The sequence below is a fragment of the Argentina silus genome (genome assembly GCF_951799395.1).
Source record: "Argentina silus genome assembly, chromosome: 4".
Lineage (NCBI taxonomy): Eukaryota > Metazoa > Chordata > Actinopteri > Argentiniformes > Argentinidae > Argentina > Argentina silus.
The window spans coordinates 1,499,100-1,517,049 of record NC_139658.1 but is presented as its reverse complement, the minus strand read 5'-3'; the positions used below and the strand labels follow the sequence as shown (position 1 = coordinate 1,517,049).

The 17,950-nt window shown below is 41.3% G+C and overlaps 2 protein-coding genes across 5 annotated transcripts in view; one reads left to right on the top strand and one right to left on the bottom strand.

Annotated features, from left to right (window-relative positions):
- Nucleotides 1-2,760: 2,760 nt before the first annotated feature.
- On the top strand, nt 2,761-7,416 carry camkvb (CaM kinase-like vesicle-associated b; the record flags this gene model as incomplete). Its single annotated transcript, XM_083667905.1, has 10 exons — nt 2,761-2,864; nt 3,088-3,219; nt 4,372-4,446; nt 5,088-5,226; nt 5,573-5,693; nt 5,892-5,967; nt 6,079-6,215; nt 6,337-6,415; nt 6,751-6,838; nt 7,048-7,416. The coding sequence occupies exons 1-10, from the start codon at nt 2,770-2,772 to the stop codon at nt 7,414-7,416; spliced, it is 1,311 nt and encodes a 436-aa protein (XP_083524031.1). The 5' UTR covers nt 2,761-2,769.
- A 7,800-nt stretch (nt 7,417-15,216) lies between these two features.
- LOC310803499 (semaphorin-3F-like) overlaps nt 15,217-17,950 on the bottom strand; it is a 56,360-nt gene continuing 53,626 nt past the window's right edge. For all 4 annotated transcript variants that reach the window (XM_083668293.1, XM_083668292.1, XM_083668295.1 and 1 more), the window contains one exon: nt 15,217-17,502. In XM_083668293.1, coding sequence (XP_083524419.1) covers nt 17,062-17,502 — 441 coding nt within the window. In that variant the 3' untranslated portion in view covers nt 15,217-17,061. The remainder of the gene's footprint in view (nt 17,503-17,950) is intronic.

Below are 17,950 nucleotides of genomic sequence, written 5' to 3'. Positions count from 1 at the left end.
ATTCCCAGCCTTGCATTTTAATGTGACAATGATTACATGGTATGTAGTGTACCTTTTCCTCTTCCTTGATAGACCTCCAGCCCAAGTAACACAGTCTTCAGAGAGGAGTGTTTGCCTCTGCAGAGATATATCAAAGAGAGAAGACTCTGTGAACCTGTGCACTGAGTGACTTCAGAGTGACTGGCAGTAGAAAGATGATCTGAAATCACCTCCATTTCTATGATTCATGTTTGTTTGCCTAGATCTGTTGCTTTAATAGATGTGAATTTTACCTTGGCAGCATCCGATTTAACTCATCGGCACTTTGTTAAAAAGAAATCTACAAAAAAAGAGAACAAAAATACAAAGGTTTTTAAGAAAACTCTTTCTCTCAGCCTCCCCCTCCCTCTACCCCCTCTCCCCCTCTCTGTCTGACTGTTATAGCTTTTAGCTACTTTCTGAATTTATTGTCTTACATGTACATTAGTACATTTTTTCCGGATGCATTTCTTTATGGCATGGCTCACCAGACCAGCTCTGCTGTGCTGTCTTTTAAACACTGCCCTTGCTACAGAGCAGCACAGCTTTAACCCAGCTGCAGTGTGTATACATACTGTACATGAGGGAGAAAGCAGAGAAAGGTCAGCTCCTCTGCCTGCGCTACACACTCTCCCCTCAAATGAAGAACACGGCTCAAAGAGTCAGCTCAATTTCCTCCCCGCATTTCTCATGTCTCCCTGAGCCTCAGTTACAGTGGAAAAATCCTCTCCTTGTGTGCATAATAAACATGTCGTACAGAAAAGCAGAGGAATCGCATAGGAAAGTTAATCAAGATTAGCCCTCCTCAATGATGTAGAGCATAGATGGTATCAGTCTTGGTATTGGGATACTTGGGGATGACATGGGACCTAAGGTATCAGCAATACAGTTTTGACATAGGTACATAAAGGAATTGAGCTACAGTATTTACTCATTCACTTACCCTGCATGCTGCATAGATCAGGGTAGTATCAAGTATCTGGAGACAGTGTGCTTGTACTCTCCTTATCATGAGTTTTGCACCAGAGAGGAAATAATGAATGCAGTATTATTCCACAACAATTCAGTTGCCACCAGTTCTAGACTCTTGGAAAAATACAGACAACTGTACCCATTAAACACAAACATAACATGCCAATTAAGCTGGCCATTAAAACCTTAATCTACTGCTGTAAAGTTGGATAGGTTGCTCTGCAGGTTCACTCAGTGCTGTTAGAGAAAGAGAGAAAGAGAGAGAGAGAGAGAGAGAGAGAGAGAGAGAGAGAGAGAGAGAGAGAGAGAGTGAGAGAGAGGGGGGGGAGGCAGCGCTGCAATTAAGTCCATAAGTGTGATGCAGAGCTCATAAAGTGCTTTAATTTGTCTCTGTGTCCTCGGGTACTTTGCCCATAATCGCTTGCTCTCTTCCCTGATTGGAAATGCTTCACTTGTTGCTGTGGCAGCCTTGCTGGATGAGTGGATTGTATTAGGCTTCTCTTCTCCTGCTCCGTTACCCCCTGGATCCCTAGTTCCACACCTCGCTCCTCCTAAGAGAAACCCTGGCGCTTCCAGTCTCACACATCACTGCAACACCCCTCCCTAGGACATTCTATTTCAAATTGGATCTGGTTTTAAAGTTGAGTTTAAACCTGAGCAGGTCCTTACAGTCTGTTCTGCAGCTGTGGAAAGTGTTGGTGGATAATGCAGGATTATGAAAGGCTTGTTACAGTAGTTAAGTGAAACAATCCATTCAGTGATACTGCTTGTGTTGGCTGATTATTAATTCCTTTTCGTTGGGAAAGCCTCTCTCACCAGGGCTGTGATACTGAGTGCTGCTGTTTGAACAGTACACACATACACGCATGCACGCACATACACGCACACACATACAAATCCACGCGCACACAAACAGGTCATTCACAGATGTGCAATTACCTTCAATCCCATATGCTGTAAGCTTGTATTGTAACTATATGCATCAATAACATTTTTCAATCACATTTTTCAATTTCAGTCACTGAGTTCCAACCAATTAAACAGACTGTGGCACAGAAACAATCTTAATACAATGTTCAAGTAACATCAATATAAAAACATCAGGGGAGGCTTGTGGAGGTAGAAATTGGGACGGGCTCATTGTAATGTATGAGAGGGCTGTATTTAACAGCCAATCAGGGGGCTGTATTTAAAATATTACACATTACAACTAGCTTATGAAATACATTTTTATTACAATAACTGCTTGCATTCATCTGAAAATGTCTAGATTTATTTACATATTCTATCTATTTCAGTCTTCTCTTTCACTAAATGTCAACCCCATTGTTTTGGTCTGCCAGTAAACCGGCAATCGCCACTCAGTCCCTCTTCTGGTCATTTTAGGTTTTACACACACTCAGACATTCACACACATGCACACACGCACACACGCACACATACAAATCTACACGCACGCACACACACACACACACACACACACACACACACACACACACACACACACACACACACACACACACACACACACACACACACACACACACACACACTCATCCACACATCCACATACTATACATGCACAGTCTTGGATGATAGTACAGGACAGTATCTGATGTTATGAAACCAAGTGGAGTTGATATGATAGATTGATGGATGTCATCTTTTTCCCTCTCTCTCTCTTCCTCCTTCCCTCCCTCCCTCCCTTCCTCCCTCTCTCCCTTCCTCCCTCTCTCTCTCTCTCTCTCTCTCTCTCTCTCTCTCAGGGCAGGAGCGGCCATGCCATTTGGCTGTTTAACAATCGGGGAAAAGAAGGATTACAACAATCCCTCTGAGGTGACAGATAAATATGACCTGGGACAGATTGTTAAATCGTAAGTATGCTGTCAGTACCTCACTGAACCAACAGACCTAGTAACATACACAGGAATCATGTCTCTATGATCCTTCTAGTTGAGACATTTCCTTTATAACATGAAGGTTTCCCAGATTATGTAATACATAATTCAGCTCCACCTATATCTTCTAGGAAGGCTATTTTTATGGCTATAATGATATTGTGTGACCCTGTGTGTTATTTTGTGCCCCTCTTTTCAGGGAGGAGTTCTGTGAGATCTTCAGGGCTAAGGACAAAAATACATTGAAAATGTTCACTTGTAAAAAGTTCCTGAAAAAGGATGGGAGAAAAGTTCGGAAGGCTGCAAAAAATGAGATCCTAATTTTAAAGATGTGAGTTTCTGTTTATCACCTTTAAAATATGTGCCTACTTGTATCTTTTCACAACGCTACAGTATAGAGCACTCTGTGTAATCCAATTTTCTGTGCAGTATTTGGTTGACTACTCTTATACAGTATGTGGACTTTCAATCTCTGTGAGGAATACGTTTTTTTGTTTATTTAATCTCCTTAAAGACTGAATGCACACTGTGGACATTCATCGGAGTGAATGTGAATAATGAAAACAAAGGTGTCTGCTAAACTATTTATGAAATAGTGAAGCAAACTTAATTCTGCTAAACTATCACACAGTGCTAGCGTTTCCTCAAACGTTGTTCATCTCAAGAATTTTTCTCCCATTAGGGTTTGTATTCATCAGCCTCTTTTTCATTACCGTGCTCTTCAGTAAGACCTGAATTAGCATAACCTGAACCTTATCTAACAATTTGTTACTGACAGCAGGAAGCACATAGAATAAAGATGAAAAAGCAAATTGAGTAATGGAAGATGGAGGAGTCATTTCTTTATGAGCATTGAATCAAATCTGTTCTCTAGGTAGGCAGGTACACAAAAAGGATGACCTTGGTAGGGCCTTGCAATTTCAATTGCATTCTTGGCAGTTCATCAGTCCAATCTCCTGCAGCACCAGTGAGAGCCAGCACACAGGCAGTGATTCCATGTTCTTTAATGCTTCATTTGAACCGTTAAACTATGCATTGGCGCGTACAGCCTACAGACAAAACTGACCATGAAGTTTCCAAGCTGGTGCAGTCGTTATCATTGTCACGGTGAACTGCTCTATACTGTGCTGCTGCATGGTTGTCCTTGCTCACAAATGCACTAATCAAAATACATGCATAAAGTACCTTATCTATGGATGGGTTTTTCTCTCTATTATCCCTTGGGTTTCCCCACCAGTTGTTTATACAAGCACATACTGTATCAGGGCCATGAATGGAATTGAGTTGATTGTGTTTACTGATGTCATTTTTTCCCTCTACAAGGTCGCTTCTTATCTTGGCTTGGCTGACTATTGGAGTGTGTTATTCATGAGCTTTAATGCACAGTAATACTGCATCTGTATGGATGAGTGCAGCCTCCTTGTCCTCACCTTCCATACATGTCCTGACTCTCTCTTCTCATTCTGTGGCCTGTTCCCTCCAGGGTGAAGCACCCCAATATTCTCCAGCTGGTGGATGTCTTTGAGACCAGAAAAGAGTACTTCCTCTTCCTTGAACTGTGAGTTCAGATGTCTGATTGGTGGAGAATGCTGCTTGTGTCTCAGAGGCAGCGGGGGCCTACAGTATGTGTGTTGATTATGCACTCATGAGGACTGATCTGTAGTTGCCTGAGGCCCTGTAGATATGAGCACCACAGCTCTCAACTCCCCTTCTTCTGCAGCCTTCATTTGGTATTCAGATATGATTCATCTTCTGGCTGCTCCATATTCTCATCACTGTGTGTTCTTGGGGATTTTATGGATTACCATAGATTCATTTAATATATGATACTGCATCTCCTCCGGGATTGCATTGATTTGTGGGTCTTTAATTCTGGTCATGAGGCAAACCATCAGAGATCAGAGGAGAAACCCTTATTGACATGATTGAACAGGTTTGGTGGATTTTGTGATTTTGACGACTTTGGAAAGCCTTCGCCCTTGGCAAGGTTGTAATTTCTATGGTAATTGCAGTACATAGGAATACAAGCAAAGATCTCCAAACCATATTTTCAGATGTTCAAAGTCTCCCTGTACCAGAGACATCAAATAAGCTTTTTTTATTAAATGATTGAAGAGGAGCTCTTTGATACTGACTCAAAGCACCTACAGCAGGTCATGAAAACAATGCTTAACAATGTCCTTCCTCTCCCTATTACAGTGCTACAGGCCGAGAGGTGTTTGATTGGATCTTGGATCAGGGCTACTATTCTGAGCGTGACACCAGTAATGTTATCCGCCAGGTGTTGGAGGCGGTGGCCTACCTGCACTCTCTTCACATCGTCCACAGGAACCTTAAGGTAATATGCAGCACACCTTTTGATGGTCAAGGGTAAAAACAAATTCCCACAAGTTGAGAAGACACAGGGTCCTTGGCTGTTTTTCATGTTTTTTTTACTTGTTAAATTGGTTTAAGGCGTAAAAGGGTTAGGGTTTGGCAAATAGTTTGACAAATTAATTATAATTCAGATTTACAGCACAGTTCTGACTCATCTGAATCGCATTAACACAGTTGGAGATGCTAAAATAAATACTTCAATATTTACCTCAAAAAGTGATAAGGTGTACTTCAAGTCTATATTAATTTAAATGACATCACTTTGCAAAAATATAACCTTGATCAAACTGCTGATGTTATTTTCTCAGCTGGAGAACTTGGTGTACTTCAACCGACTGAAACACTCCAAAATAGTGATCAGTGATTTCCATTTGGCCAAGCTGGAGAATGGGCTGATCAAGGACCCCTGTGGGACTCCTGAGTACTTGGGTAAGGAGCAAACTACCAGAGAGTGATAGAAAAAACAACACAAGATGTTCTTTTGGAGTTTTTGATATCTGCTACAGTGAGGAGTTTTGGGAATGTTGGTGAATGCAGGGGAGTTAAGCTGTTTTGTGAGAGAAACATTGACAGTAAATTAGATTTGACTCTCAGAGAGCCTTCTTAACTCTGTTTCTCCTCCTGCAGCACCAGAAGTGGTTGGAAGACAGAGATACGGCAGGCCTGTAGACTGCTGGGCCATGGGTGTTATCATGTACATACTGTGAGTGGTGCTATTCAGTGACAAAATATGACAAGAAAGAAAAGACTGAGAACAAAAAGCTGTCTTGTGTGTAACACATATCACACATGTCTTTTACGTTGTGACCCTCAGGCTGTCAGGCAACCCTCCATTCTATGATGAAACTGATGATGATGATTATGAAAATCATGACAAGAACCTGTTCAGGAAGATCTTGGCGGGAGACTATGAATTCGACTCTCCGTACTGGGATGAAATCTCAGAGTCAGGTACTTTTAAGATTACATGAATACTCAAGAAGAGGCAGCTGACATGACATGACAATCCATCTTATGTAAGCCCATCAAAGTGAACTTTGTTTGTTGAATTTTGCTATTTATTCATTCACAGCAAAAGGTCTGGTATCTCGTCTGATGGAGGTGGACCAGGACCAGAGGCTGACTGCTCAGGAGGCTATTAACCATGAGTGGTATGGAAACACACAACTGCAGTAATGTGGAACTATACTGTGGCTCACTACTGTAACTCTACTATCTCAGAAGACCACAGCAATGTGAACATGCAGTACCACATGAATAATGTGAATGTGTATGTAGCATCATGTGGTACAGTATGGAAGGGGGCGAGGGGTATGGCACTTTCATGTTGGTTGTTGGCATAATGATTCATCATTGAACTATAGTGGGTCATTAGTATTACTCCTCCTAGCTGCAATGCTGAACTGATACTGGCACTCTTTGTTTATGTCAAAAGAAGAGAACAAAGCCTGATACTGAAGTTACATTTTTTCCTCCTTTGTCTCAGGATTTCTGGAAATGCAGCATCAAATAAGAATATTAAGGATAACGTCTGTGCACAAATAGAGAAAAACTTTGCCAAAGCCAAGTGGAAGGTAAGCCTCGTTTTCAACTATATATCACAAAAGCATGTTGTGGGCCATGTGCATTTAAAATTGGGTTAATAAGTGGTGCAATGTTTTATTACATAAGTATAAGTATACGGTATGTGGAATTTGATGCATATCCTGTGAAAGATTGAAATGTTCAGTAACAAGTACTTGACTTGAGTGTGTTCTAATTCTGTCATCACCTCCTCCTACAGAAAGCAGTGCGGGTCACCACTATCATGAAGAGACTGAGAGCGCCAGAGCAGAGGGACTCAGGGGCAGCCAGCCCTGCAGTCTCAGCCAGCCCTGCAGCAGGAACCCCAGATGCCCCTCAGGCTCCCACCGACCCCTCTGCAGCCCCTGCTACTGCAGCCCCTGAGGGGGAGCCTGCTGTCACAGAGCCCCCTGCTGGTGTGGAGGCCAGCGAGGCGACACCAGAGGCTGCAGCAGAGGTGGAGGCTCCTGCCCCTGACCCTGACCAGGCCAGTCCTGCCCCTGAGGATTCAGACCCCTCATCACAGTGTAACGGAGAGGCCCCAACTCCACTACAACCAGCCGCTGAGGCTGGGGATGAGCAGGGCTAGACGGCGGTCCCTGGTCCTCTCTCACCTATGACCTCCCTCACTCTGACCAACCCCTGCACACTGTACATTAGCTGCTAGCATGGTGACACTGACTCTGCTTCTCTCTCACTTGCAGCATTAGTATCAACTCACAGAGCCTGTGTGATTTCTTTCCTGAGTGGTGAATTGCCCTGGCTTTCTTTGTACATGTATTCTGTCTTTTTAAAGCAGCCTTCTGGCCTGACAGAGGCTTCTTATGTCTGATGGGGGTGTGGGGGGGGGGGGGGGGAGGAGACGGGGCTCTCTGAGCTCTCCCCTCTAGTGTTAAAAGTATGTGGGAAAACATAATTGTGCTGTACCAGCTTTTAATTCTCTTAATGAGCCAAGTTTGGGAACTTTTCCCCCAGTCCAACTCTTACAATATTTATTACATTATTATGGTAGTCAACACAGTAATGAACAACTTGGCTTTGCTCTTGTAATGTTGATTTTGCACAGTGATCTGTATTATTCATCCTTTTCTACTCCTCTCATCAATGTATTTTACACAAGTAAAAGATCATGTTTGATCTCTTTGATGGGATGAAACATTGCTATGATATTTGTTGTATGCACTCATCATTAGTCGTGTGTCTGTTGCAGCGGGAGGCTGGTGGATGCAGAAATTGGAGGACAGGCTCATTATAATACATGGAATGGAATGAGGAATGTCTCATTACATAACATTCATTACAGTGAGCTTGTCCTCCACCAGTCTCCCCTGGTCTGTTGAAGCTAAACACGATTAGTGGGGTATGCAAGCCCAGTGTTTGAGATAGGCAGCTTCCCATACCACCCTCCCTTGCCAGCTTTCTGCTCAGGAAAGAACCACATGGCTATAAGTGTAAAGATTCTGTACATAGAGACCTTTGTAGAAGTAGCCAAAACAGCATGCATTCTGAACATTTGCTGTTAATTTCACATTTGTACTTGGGTAAAAAGTAGGGGACATGCATTTGGAGTAGAATCATAACTTCCGCTCGCGTAACTCTGACATTTGCGTTAATCTTGCATTGATGTCAATGGGAAATTTGTGCGATGATGCGATTTACGTGCACGGATCTCGAGTTAGGATTCCACCCGTGATAGATAAAGATGTGGTACTGGCCTTTAAACTGGAAACTTCTTTCTCATCTCTCCCAAACCTAGTCTTATCTGTCTGTTGGGCATAGTCTGGGCTCTGAGTGGAGGGCCCTGTTGAGGTTCATGTTTTGTTTAAATAGCATACAGCATATTGTTCCATAGACTTTTATTTATTCATATAATGTACATTCAGTGCCAGTACTATAAATGTATGTGATATGAAATTAGTTATGTGTTTCACAGTAGTTTCTGTGCATCTAGAGTTAGTTTTGTAGCTCATCTTTTTGAATTACAACAGGCCTCATCACATATCTTTATCCATCATATGTAACTAGATTCTTCCTGTTCAAATGTTGGTTTCCCTTTTTCTCTGGTTTTACTATGTCATTATGACTAAATCAAGTATGTGGTGTTATTTGTAAAGAGATTTACATAGATTTTTATCTTTATTTATTCAGGTTAGTCTCATTGAGATAAACTTTCAAGAGAGACCTGGTCAATAATGCCTACATAACATTTACAAGGAAGAGCATTCTTTTCTCAACTGTACAGTATATGACATTAGATAGTGACTGTGTAATGGTAACTACAGATCTAAGTCTATTGTAAAAGCTATTTTTACCACCCACCAGCTGTTTTGTTGCAAAAAGGAAAAAGACGAATTAAGAGCAAATAACTCTATACATTTTTATTTGTTTTTTTACGAACATTTATTTATTTATTTGTATTGTTTGTTTGTTCATATTTGTATGTATTCTTAAGATATTAATAACAATAATAATACTTCTTTATTGTCAATTTTTATTGTCATTGGTCCCCTTTAGTATCAATAATGAGGTACGGCAAGAGTTCTCTGTAATCACCATAAATTTAGCAATATTCAACTTGTTGCCGAAACTGTGATTCTTCTCTTGGTGTTCTCTATACAGTACATGTACCTGTAAGTGAAAACCTATAGTCCTTTGATTCTGTGTCCAGATGGTCACTTAACTAACATGTGGCCCTTGTCAAACAGGGGGGAAGCTATGATCATATTACTCATGTTTCTGACCTGTATACCCACTTGATTTTCTGTTCCTTCCCACAATGCACCTTGGCTGCAGAGGGTTGCCCCTCCCTTGTCACAGCAAGACAGTGGTTATATTGTCGGTAGACAGCTAGCACATGCATACCGTAATTATCTTCATGTGTTTTATAGGTCTCTCTGCAGTTTCTTTGTCTTAGTGTACATCATTTGTTGTCAAGGGACAATGTTTCTATACAGTACCTGCACGTTTCTGTGGCAGTATGTATAATTGGAACGATTATTAGAGACGGAATGCAGAGTAGCAAATCATATTTGCTGTCTTTTTTAGACCAGACATTATTAAAGTTATTGCTCCAAAGCCTATTGTGTATTCATGTTTCCGACACCTATGAAAATATGTCTATGGTTGATAGGTTATTGATAGATATGAATATTCAGAGGTATTATTAAGATATATTATAATGTTCTACAATGTCTTTATTTTGTCTTTACATTTTTGGAGAGGCTTACCATAACAACAATATCCGAAATAATGTGTGTGAATAGTTTTTGCATCATTCATTATCTTAGTTACAGTCAGACCGCAAATAAATACTGTTACAAAATTTAAAGCAATGTTTTTTTCAGCGCATACCACTGTATTTAGTGTGACAGGTGTGTTCATTTTGCCATGCACTTTCTGATGTATCTATAGATGTAATGGTGGTCAGGACCAGTGGTCACCTGTAGGTCCTGTCTCTCATTTGTAAGCTCTGTTCTGTACTCCTTGACTCTGAGTTTATGACTTTGATGGTAATAAAAGTTTACTCATCTGTTTACTCCTTTGTGACCAGCTCACTTATTCTGTTGAATTGTCTACTGCACTTTTCTATTCTATTTTCTAGGCTAGGGGTTCTCTAGAAGGACAAGAAGTAATGAATCATCCAACTCAGGGAAAACACATGGTTCATGTAGCAAAAGCTGAACATAAACACAGATAAAATTACAGCTAAATAGCTTCATTTGGAATCATGGAATTCATGACCAACTAAAGTATACAACTCACGAACATAACATCATTCCATACACTAAACCAGAGGAGAGCATGTGTGTTAAGCCCTTTCTATTGACACAAGCTTTTCTAATATTCTGATGTGATTTTAAGGAGAGAACAATCCCAAAAGTGTGCTATGCCAAGTCTGGAGACACTCTGGGATACATAGAGCATTTTAGTCAGATTCATCTCCGAGTGAGGATGGATGAAGACAACTCTCTAGGCCGACTTGGGAATTGGATAGGCTTCCTCCAGGGAGGCTTGCAATGTTTTATGCCTTCTGTTCATTTGTATCCAGCCATCCATACTATCATTAGCCCTCAGAGGGATCCTCCCTCTCTCACTGTGACATGTAATGACTTCATTAAGTGTGGTGAAGGGAAAGAAAGTGTCAGTTTCCTGTCCCTTCTAACCACTAATGCTGAGATTAAAGGCTATACTGATCACAGCTGGTCCCAACCCAGAGGAGCAAAAATTTGAATTTAACATGAGCCTTTTTACATTTTTCTTTATACTAGATTGTTCGTCTTGACTGTTTGTTGAATTATTTCAGTTTCATGCGATGAACAAACACCTGATAACACAGAAAGACATCGGTCATGGAGTTGATGAGACATGTTGTAGATGGATTGTTAAATGATTGAGTGAGTGAGTGAGTGAGTGAGTGAGTGAGTGAGTGAGTGAATCATGATACTGTAGGTAAATTCAATTCAAGTCAAATTAAATGTCCCTCAGCCTTGCACTCATAATAACCACTCAGATGTACCATTCACTATTGATGTGTCTATTTCCCATGACACTGAGGTGACTTCATCAGTTCAGTCATCAGAATGACAGGGCACACACCCAGGGGACCACCATCATGAAGATGATGAATTCAAGCACTTTCTCTTTCACTTTCATTGATTTATTAGCAGGTAGAAAGTAAACCAAGATGCATCACAAAGACACATGTTCATTTGTCTTTCTCCTTGTCCCTTGACACACCTTCATCACTTCATCAGACAAATAGTATATTTAGGGTCCTTACTGAATCCAATGAGTTATCATTCAGTCATGCATCACTTGTCTACCATATGTCTGACTGTACAGTATAGTCATGGTGTGTTTTTTCCCTTGTTCAGCTTATCACCATATTGTTTGTGTAAATTGAAAATGCCACATTGTAAAAATATCTACTCCATACTAACCATAGTACATACTAAATATTGAATAGTGTGCAGTGAATTCAAACTTAAAGTATATACTGCAAACTAACCATACGAAATACTATTTAGAGCTTACTGTTTCGTAACATTTATTTAGTAAGTGACACATTTCAACATACTATACCTCATTCATACTGGGAAATCATTATCTGTAGCTTAACCATGTTGTTCACGGTAATTGGTTACACTTCGCTACATGCCCACCTCCCTTACCTGCTCCACTGAATTGTGGGACTAAAATCAGAAAGGACTTGTGCAGTGAATTCATACGACATGGAAAGTTGATTCTAGTATGCCAACCTGGCATTTGAGTATACTCAATTTTAGCACATTTTGCAAACTGTAAAACTCTCTAATCTGCATATGCGTACTAAATAGGTTGCAGTATGAGCATTCGGATCATAGACTTTTCACATTACCTTAGGGCAGATTATAGAATAGTTTTACTGAGAGCCAGTGACCAGACGTCGAGAATTAGCTATCCAATCACATTAAATGAGTACAGATGCTATAATTGTCCAGCAGATAGCAGTATTGCTCTCTCTTTTCTCTGCTCTGGCTGCACAAGTCAATACTAACAGTTGGCTATGATTCTCTCCTAACTGTCCTCCCTTTCTGACCAATATCTGTGTATCAGATCAGCAATATGAGGATGAGAGCATTTTTTATTGCAAAGATACTGGGTGGGTTGATAACTCAAATTGGGTGCGTTGATAACAAATTTCATATAGTTTATTGTAATGGTTATGAGAACACCAGTTGAGATGCACACACTGCAAACACACTGCAAACACATTTGCCAGCCACCCCAGGTTAGGACACAGATGATGTCAGCGGACTATCAGGTCTATCTGGTGTTGCGGGTATGACTGCTGCAGTGGCCAGTGACTGGGAGTCTTATTGTATGAAGGTCGTCTCTCTGAACAATCGAGCGGTTTCATAGGATGCCAAGCTGCTGCCTCACTGTTCTGAGTTCCGAGTCTCCCTGTTCCAACAAAGTCATTTGTGTCCCAGCGATTCTCTGTTGTGTGCTGTGAGAAAGACGGAGGAGATTGTTGATACCCACGGAATGTCATTACGGCTTCTCAAGTGACCACAGTCCTTGATCAGACTGACTGATAAGGAAGAACCGCGTTGTCAGAAGAATTTGTCTTCTGGTAAGTCACTTGAATGATGTCAATGTCAAGAAGGGTTTACTTTATACCATGTCATATGCCATGTTAGAGATACTATCTCACAACATCAGCTCTCTTTGTGGTGTGGTCTTGCGAAGCATAGTGTAACTCTCTTATATGAGATGTGTTGGGTTGATAAGACTTGTTGTGGATGGAAAGACTTTGTCATGTACCACCACTAATTGACATGACATGAGTACAGCCTGCATGTCATCAACTTGGTTGTATGCCTGTCTCCAATTATAGGGATCTAAAGTAGGTGTGTTGGTGGGTACTGTGTTTGTACTGGTACTGTGGTTATATTGAAGTATCACACAGGTTCAGTAAGGCCCGGCAAGGAGGACGCCGCTGGTCATCAGGAACGGACACACGCACACACACACCGAACACACACCAAACACACACACACACACACACACACACACACACAGCTGTTCTCACTTGCTGATCATGTCACATGTTCATGGGACAGGCTAGAAGAGGCAGTTCATGTTAGTCCACTATAGCTTGAGCAGTTGTTCACGCTGCCCTTCGTTCAAGTTTCCCACCACCACCCCAGCTTCCACCTGCAGGTTAGCTGTTGTTACCTACCTTCAGGGGGTTGAATTTCATGGTTCTCCCCGCTTTTATTTATTTATTTTAATATTGTTTATTCAAGCGGAGGGGTTAGAAGTTCATGGGCTCCCCGCTATGTATATTATATTGTACTAAAATGTTGTTTAATTCAGCGGTGAGCTATATCAGAGTGGAGTAAAAGACACAAAATATAGATTAACCTGTGGACATATGGTTTGAAAAAAATTTTTAAAGAAAAAAAAGAAAAAGGGACTAGAAATGATATCTGATAGAACATAAATTCTATTGACTCATTTCAAAACTGATCTACCCCTAAAATATTTTATAAGCTGTTAAAATATAGCCCTAGATTTGGTGTCACTGTCTCCAGGGTTGGTGTCAACCACCCACACTGTCTCCCCTCACTTCACTGTTCCCTGTTCCCCAGAGAGATCAGATAAGCAGGCTAACAGAGATCCGTCTATGGGGCAGGATGGTGAGGAACAAAAGGGTCCTGTGATGCCTAGACACCCAGTGATGCCTGGATGCCCATGATGGCTGTGATAGCTTTCCCACCAGTCTGCTATGTGGCCTACAATGTCCTCAAACACACAGACAATAGGCTCAATCCTCCAGACAGGTCCTGACTTCCACGCTTTCAATGCCCTGAGTCAGTACCACCAGAGCAGCATTGGGACCGGTGAACTCATGAGGGGTCACTGGAGGAATGAATGGAGGCACCACTTACTGTAGCAAGCCAGTTGTTGGACCCTTGTTATGATACTCTCCAGTTTGTGAATCTTTAAATATATATATATATATACAGCAGGGGGGCTCCAACTAGGGCTGATCCTGAAGAGGGATGCAGAGAGCTGACATCATTGGGGACAGCTACAGCCCTATTTATCTCATCCTCTTCCTCTCCTCTGTTCTCCTCCTCTCTTTCTGTTTGCCCCTGACCTAGATATGTTATGGAGACAGTGACTCACTATCGTGCTGGCAGGCAGAGGTCATTTTGAACACACTGTCTAGGCTTTTATGAGGTGTGGAAATCCTCAAGGCCCTTATTTAAGCATGCTGCACTGACCTGACCACAGCAGAGCCAGTCCCCCAAGGCCCTGCAGTCAGCCCCATCCTCTAGAGGCACATCATCCACTCCATTTGATTCATGGTGAACATGATATCCACTAGGACTGGGAATAGGCCATGAGATTCAGCAATGAAATTTATGAGGGGGGGGATACTTTATCAGGAGATGTTCTAATGCTCAAAACATAATAAATACAATCTCTACTGTCAGATCTCTTATTCACAGCAGAGCATCAGTTTTGACGATGCCCTTGTTTGCCACTGGCCAGTAGAATTCAGCATTCTCTCTCTCTGAGAACTGGACTAAATTAAGCTTGCTAAATGACACCTCAGACATTGTAATGATCTCAAATCTCTTCAGAATTCATCTGACAGAACTCAATAACTGGGATGAGGAGATACCGTAACTTAATCCACTCAGAGAGAGAGAGAGAGAGAGAGAGAGAGAGACACTCCACAAGTGTACAATCGAACAATTGTTCATGGTGTATGTGCTTACTGTATACACGTGTAAATATAGGACAGAAGCATTTATTTTGAAAAGAAGTTCTGGACAAAATATGGAAACATGACACTGAAAATCAAAATGAATGAAAAGCCTTAAATTTTTATAAAATATAGAGCTTTAATTTATTAGTCAGCAACAACAATGGAAAGGGAAGAGAAAGTAATTTACACAAGTCATTACAATAACATCACCTCTGTGCATTTAGTCTTTTTCATAAAGTCTTAACTGATAACAAAAAAAAAAAAAATACAAAACAAACAAAAACACTCAAAAACTAAAGACACATCTTAAAAATACCAACAAATTGTACAACCTTTTTTGTTTTGTTTTTTTGCTTTAACACCCTGTTTTCAACTGGAGGAGAGTAACAGGGGCAGTCTGGGAACAAATATTATCCCATAGAGAAGAGTGGAAAAGAGAGCATGTCATATGTGTAGTTACATAGTTGTTGTCCTCCATTTTGTATTTCTCTGTTGCAATGAGGCTGTTCCTCATGTGCTCACGTTGACCATACTGTACACTTCAAGATATGAAGAACAAAAAAAACGACAACATAGCTTTTTTTGTTTGTTTCAGAATTACAGTACAAATACATATTCATGCACACAATGAAAAGCCAGCTTCCCAAATATTTTGGTTAGTGTCACAACGCTGTTACAATGCTCTGTTGTGTAAGGGAATTTTTTTTCACATGTGAATGTCAAAGGATCTAAATAAATAAGGAAATGAAAAGAGATGGCTCGTACTCAAGACAAGCAATTCTGCTTGGTCAAACTGATCTGGGCACCTCTTCATCCCAAACTAACTTGTGCTTTGTTTTATGAGCAAAGTGAAATTGACTTGGCCAAAGTGTGCTGCGTTTGGACCTGGCCAATGTTTTGGATATCTCATACCTTCCTAGGATTCTAGTCAATCTTTTGAAGGTAAGAGAATAATGCCCTTTGTGCAAAACTTTGACCCTTTATTGCACCTCACACTCTTACTGTACATTTAATTAAAAATATTCATTTGATAAACACCTACGGCGTTTGTTTTCTACTTGAATGTTTCCATTTTCAAAATGTAGATCACCACAATTTAGCTGCAGACAGGAAATGTAACAGATCTGAAGTACAATTGTGGTTTAAATCCTTTTTTCATCCTTTTGTTAGACAAGCATCTTTATTCATAATGATGATGAAGTCTGACCTAAAGTTGGCATGTGCATGTGTCAAACTGACCTGGCAGTAATATTACTGTCAATCCATGAATCTGCAAATATTTGTTTGAGCCAATCAAACAGCAGGTGTAAATATTCATTCTCATTTCGACATCTGGGTTAACTGGAAGAATGGACAGCTTTCCAACAAGTGGGACCGTTAGTGCATCCCCTGCCATAGAGTCTCTGTCCACAATCTACATGCAGTGATGATGAGGTTATGTTAAAGGAATTCCTCCTTGAGAACCCAGAGTCCTTGCATTATGTCATAGCAAACAAGAAACACAAAATAATATCCCATCAACCCCGACCCATAGTTAATTTCCCTGTTTAAAATGACCCCTCCGACTGTAGCTCATTTCTGACAGAGTTTGCATGCCAGTTACTACATTCCAAACAGTTGCCAATGTCATAAGATGTAAAGATTGAGATTTTTGTAATGACAGTAACAACAATAATACAATTAATAACAATAATATTTGCCCAAAAGGTACCTATACACAAAGAGCATTTTTTCTATAAGTACAAAGAAATCCACAGAATGATACTATATACAACCTACAATAAATACTGTGTATCATATATCTTATTGTTAAAATGGATGTAGGGTGTTTGTTTGTATGCCTCGTTTTTTTTTCAGTTCGGTTTTTCTTGTTTGTGGTTTTGATTTTCTTGCGTGTCGTCACTCTCTTAAATTGAGTCTCTCCCAGTTTCCATGGGGTACGGCGGTTTCAGGGAGTCGAGGGACCCCTCATGTCTCCACCCCCTCTTCCTCATGCTCGTCCCCATCGATGTGATGCCGGCGGTTGCGTGGTTTCTTCTGCTCCTTGAGCTCCTTCAGGTCTTTGGCCTTGATGGCGCCCATCAGGGGGTCTCCCTGCTGCCAGTAGTCCTGACAGTACTGGTTGATGAGGCCCATCTCTGGCTGGCTCAGGATGGTCAGCAGATCCTTGTACTGGCCTGCATTGGGCGTCCAGGAGCTGGACTGGAGTGGAGATGGTGACATCCCCCCGCCCTCCACCAGGACGTTGTTGACAGCCCGGCCAGACAGGACCACCAGCTGCAGCTTGACCAGTGTGTGTTTGAAGTTCTTCTCTGTGGCGGTGCACTGGTACATGCCAGAGTCAGAGGGCTGGAGGGAACGCAGCAACAGACCCTGCTCTGTCTTCAGTATCCGCCCGTCAGAACGCATCTGAGAGAGAGAGAGATGTGAGGGGGAGAGAGAGAGAGACAGAGGAAAAAAAAAGAAACATGACTTGAGACATAAAAGACAATATGTCATACCCAGAAACATCAGGGAAGGGGTCCTATCTTTCAGCTAATATCCTAGCCTTGTTGTCATTAGCAACATTTGCCACCATGCCAGTGTAACAGTAAGGCTATTTACCGATGTAGGTATGACTACGTACGGTGATGTTTCCATTGTTGCTTTATGTCTCTTGGTGTATCCTTTTCCAAGTGTCTTATTAGCTGTTGACAGCTTTTATACAGTACTCAGAATCAAATGTGCTAGGCAACAGCACTGCAGTGAGCAATGCCAATGGGAATATGCACTATCCAACAGAATAGGCAATAAAAGAGAGCTACAACACATCTTCACCAATAAAACTTTGACTAGAGCCCTAGGGTGAGAAACTATG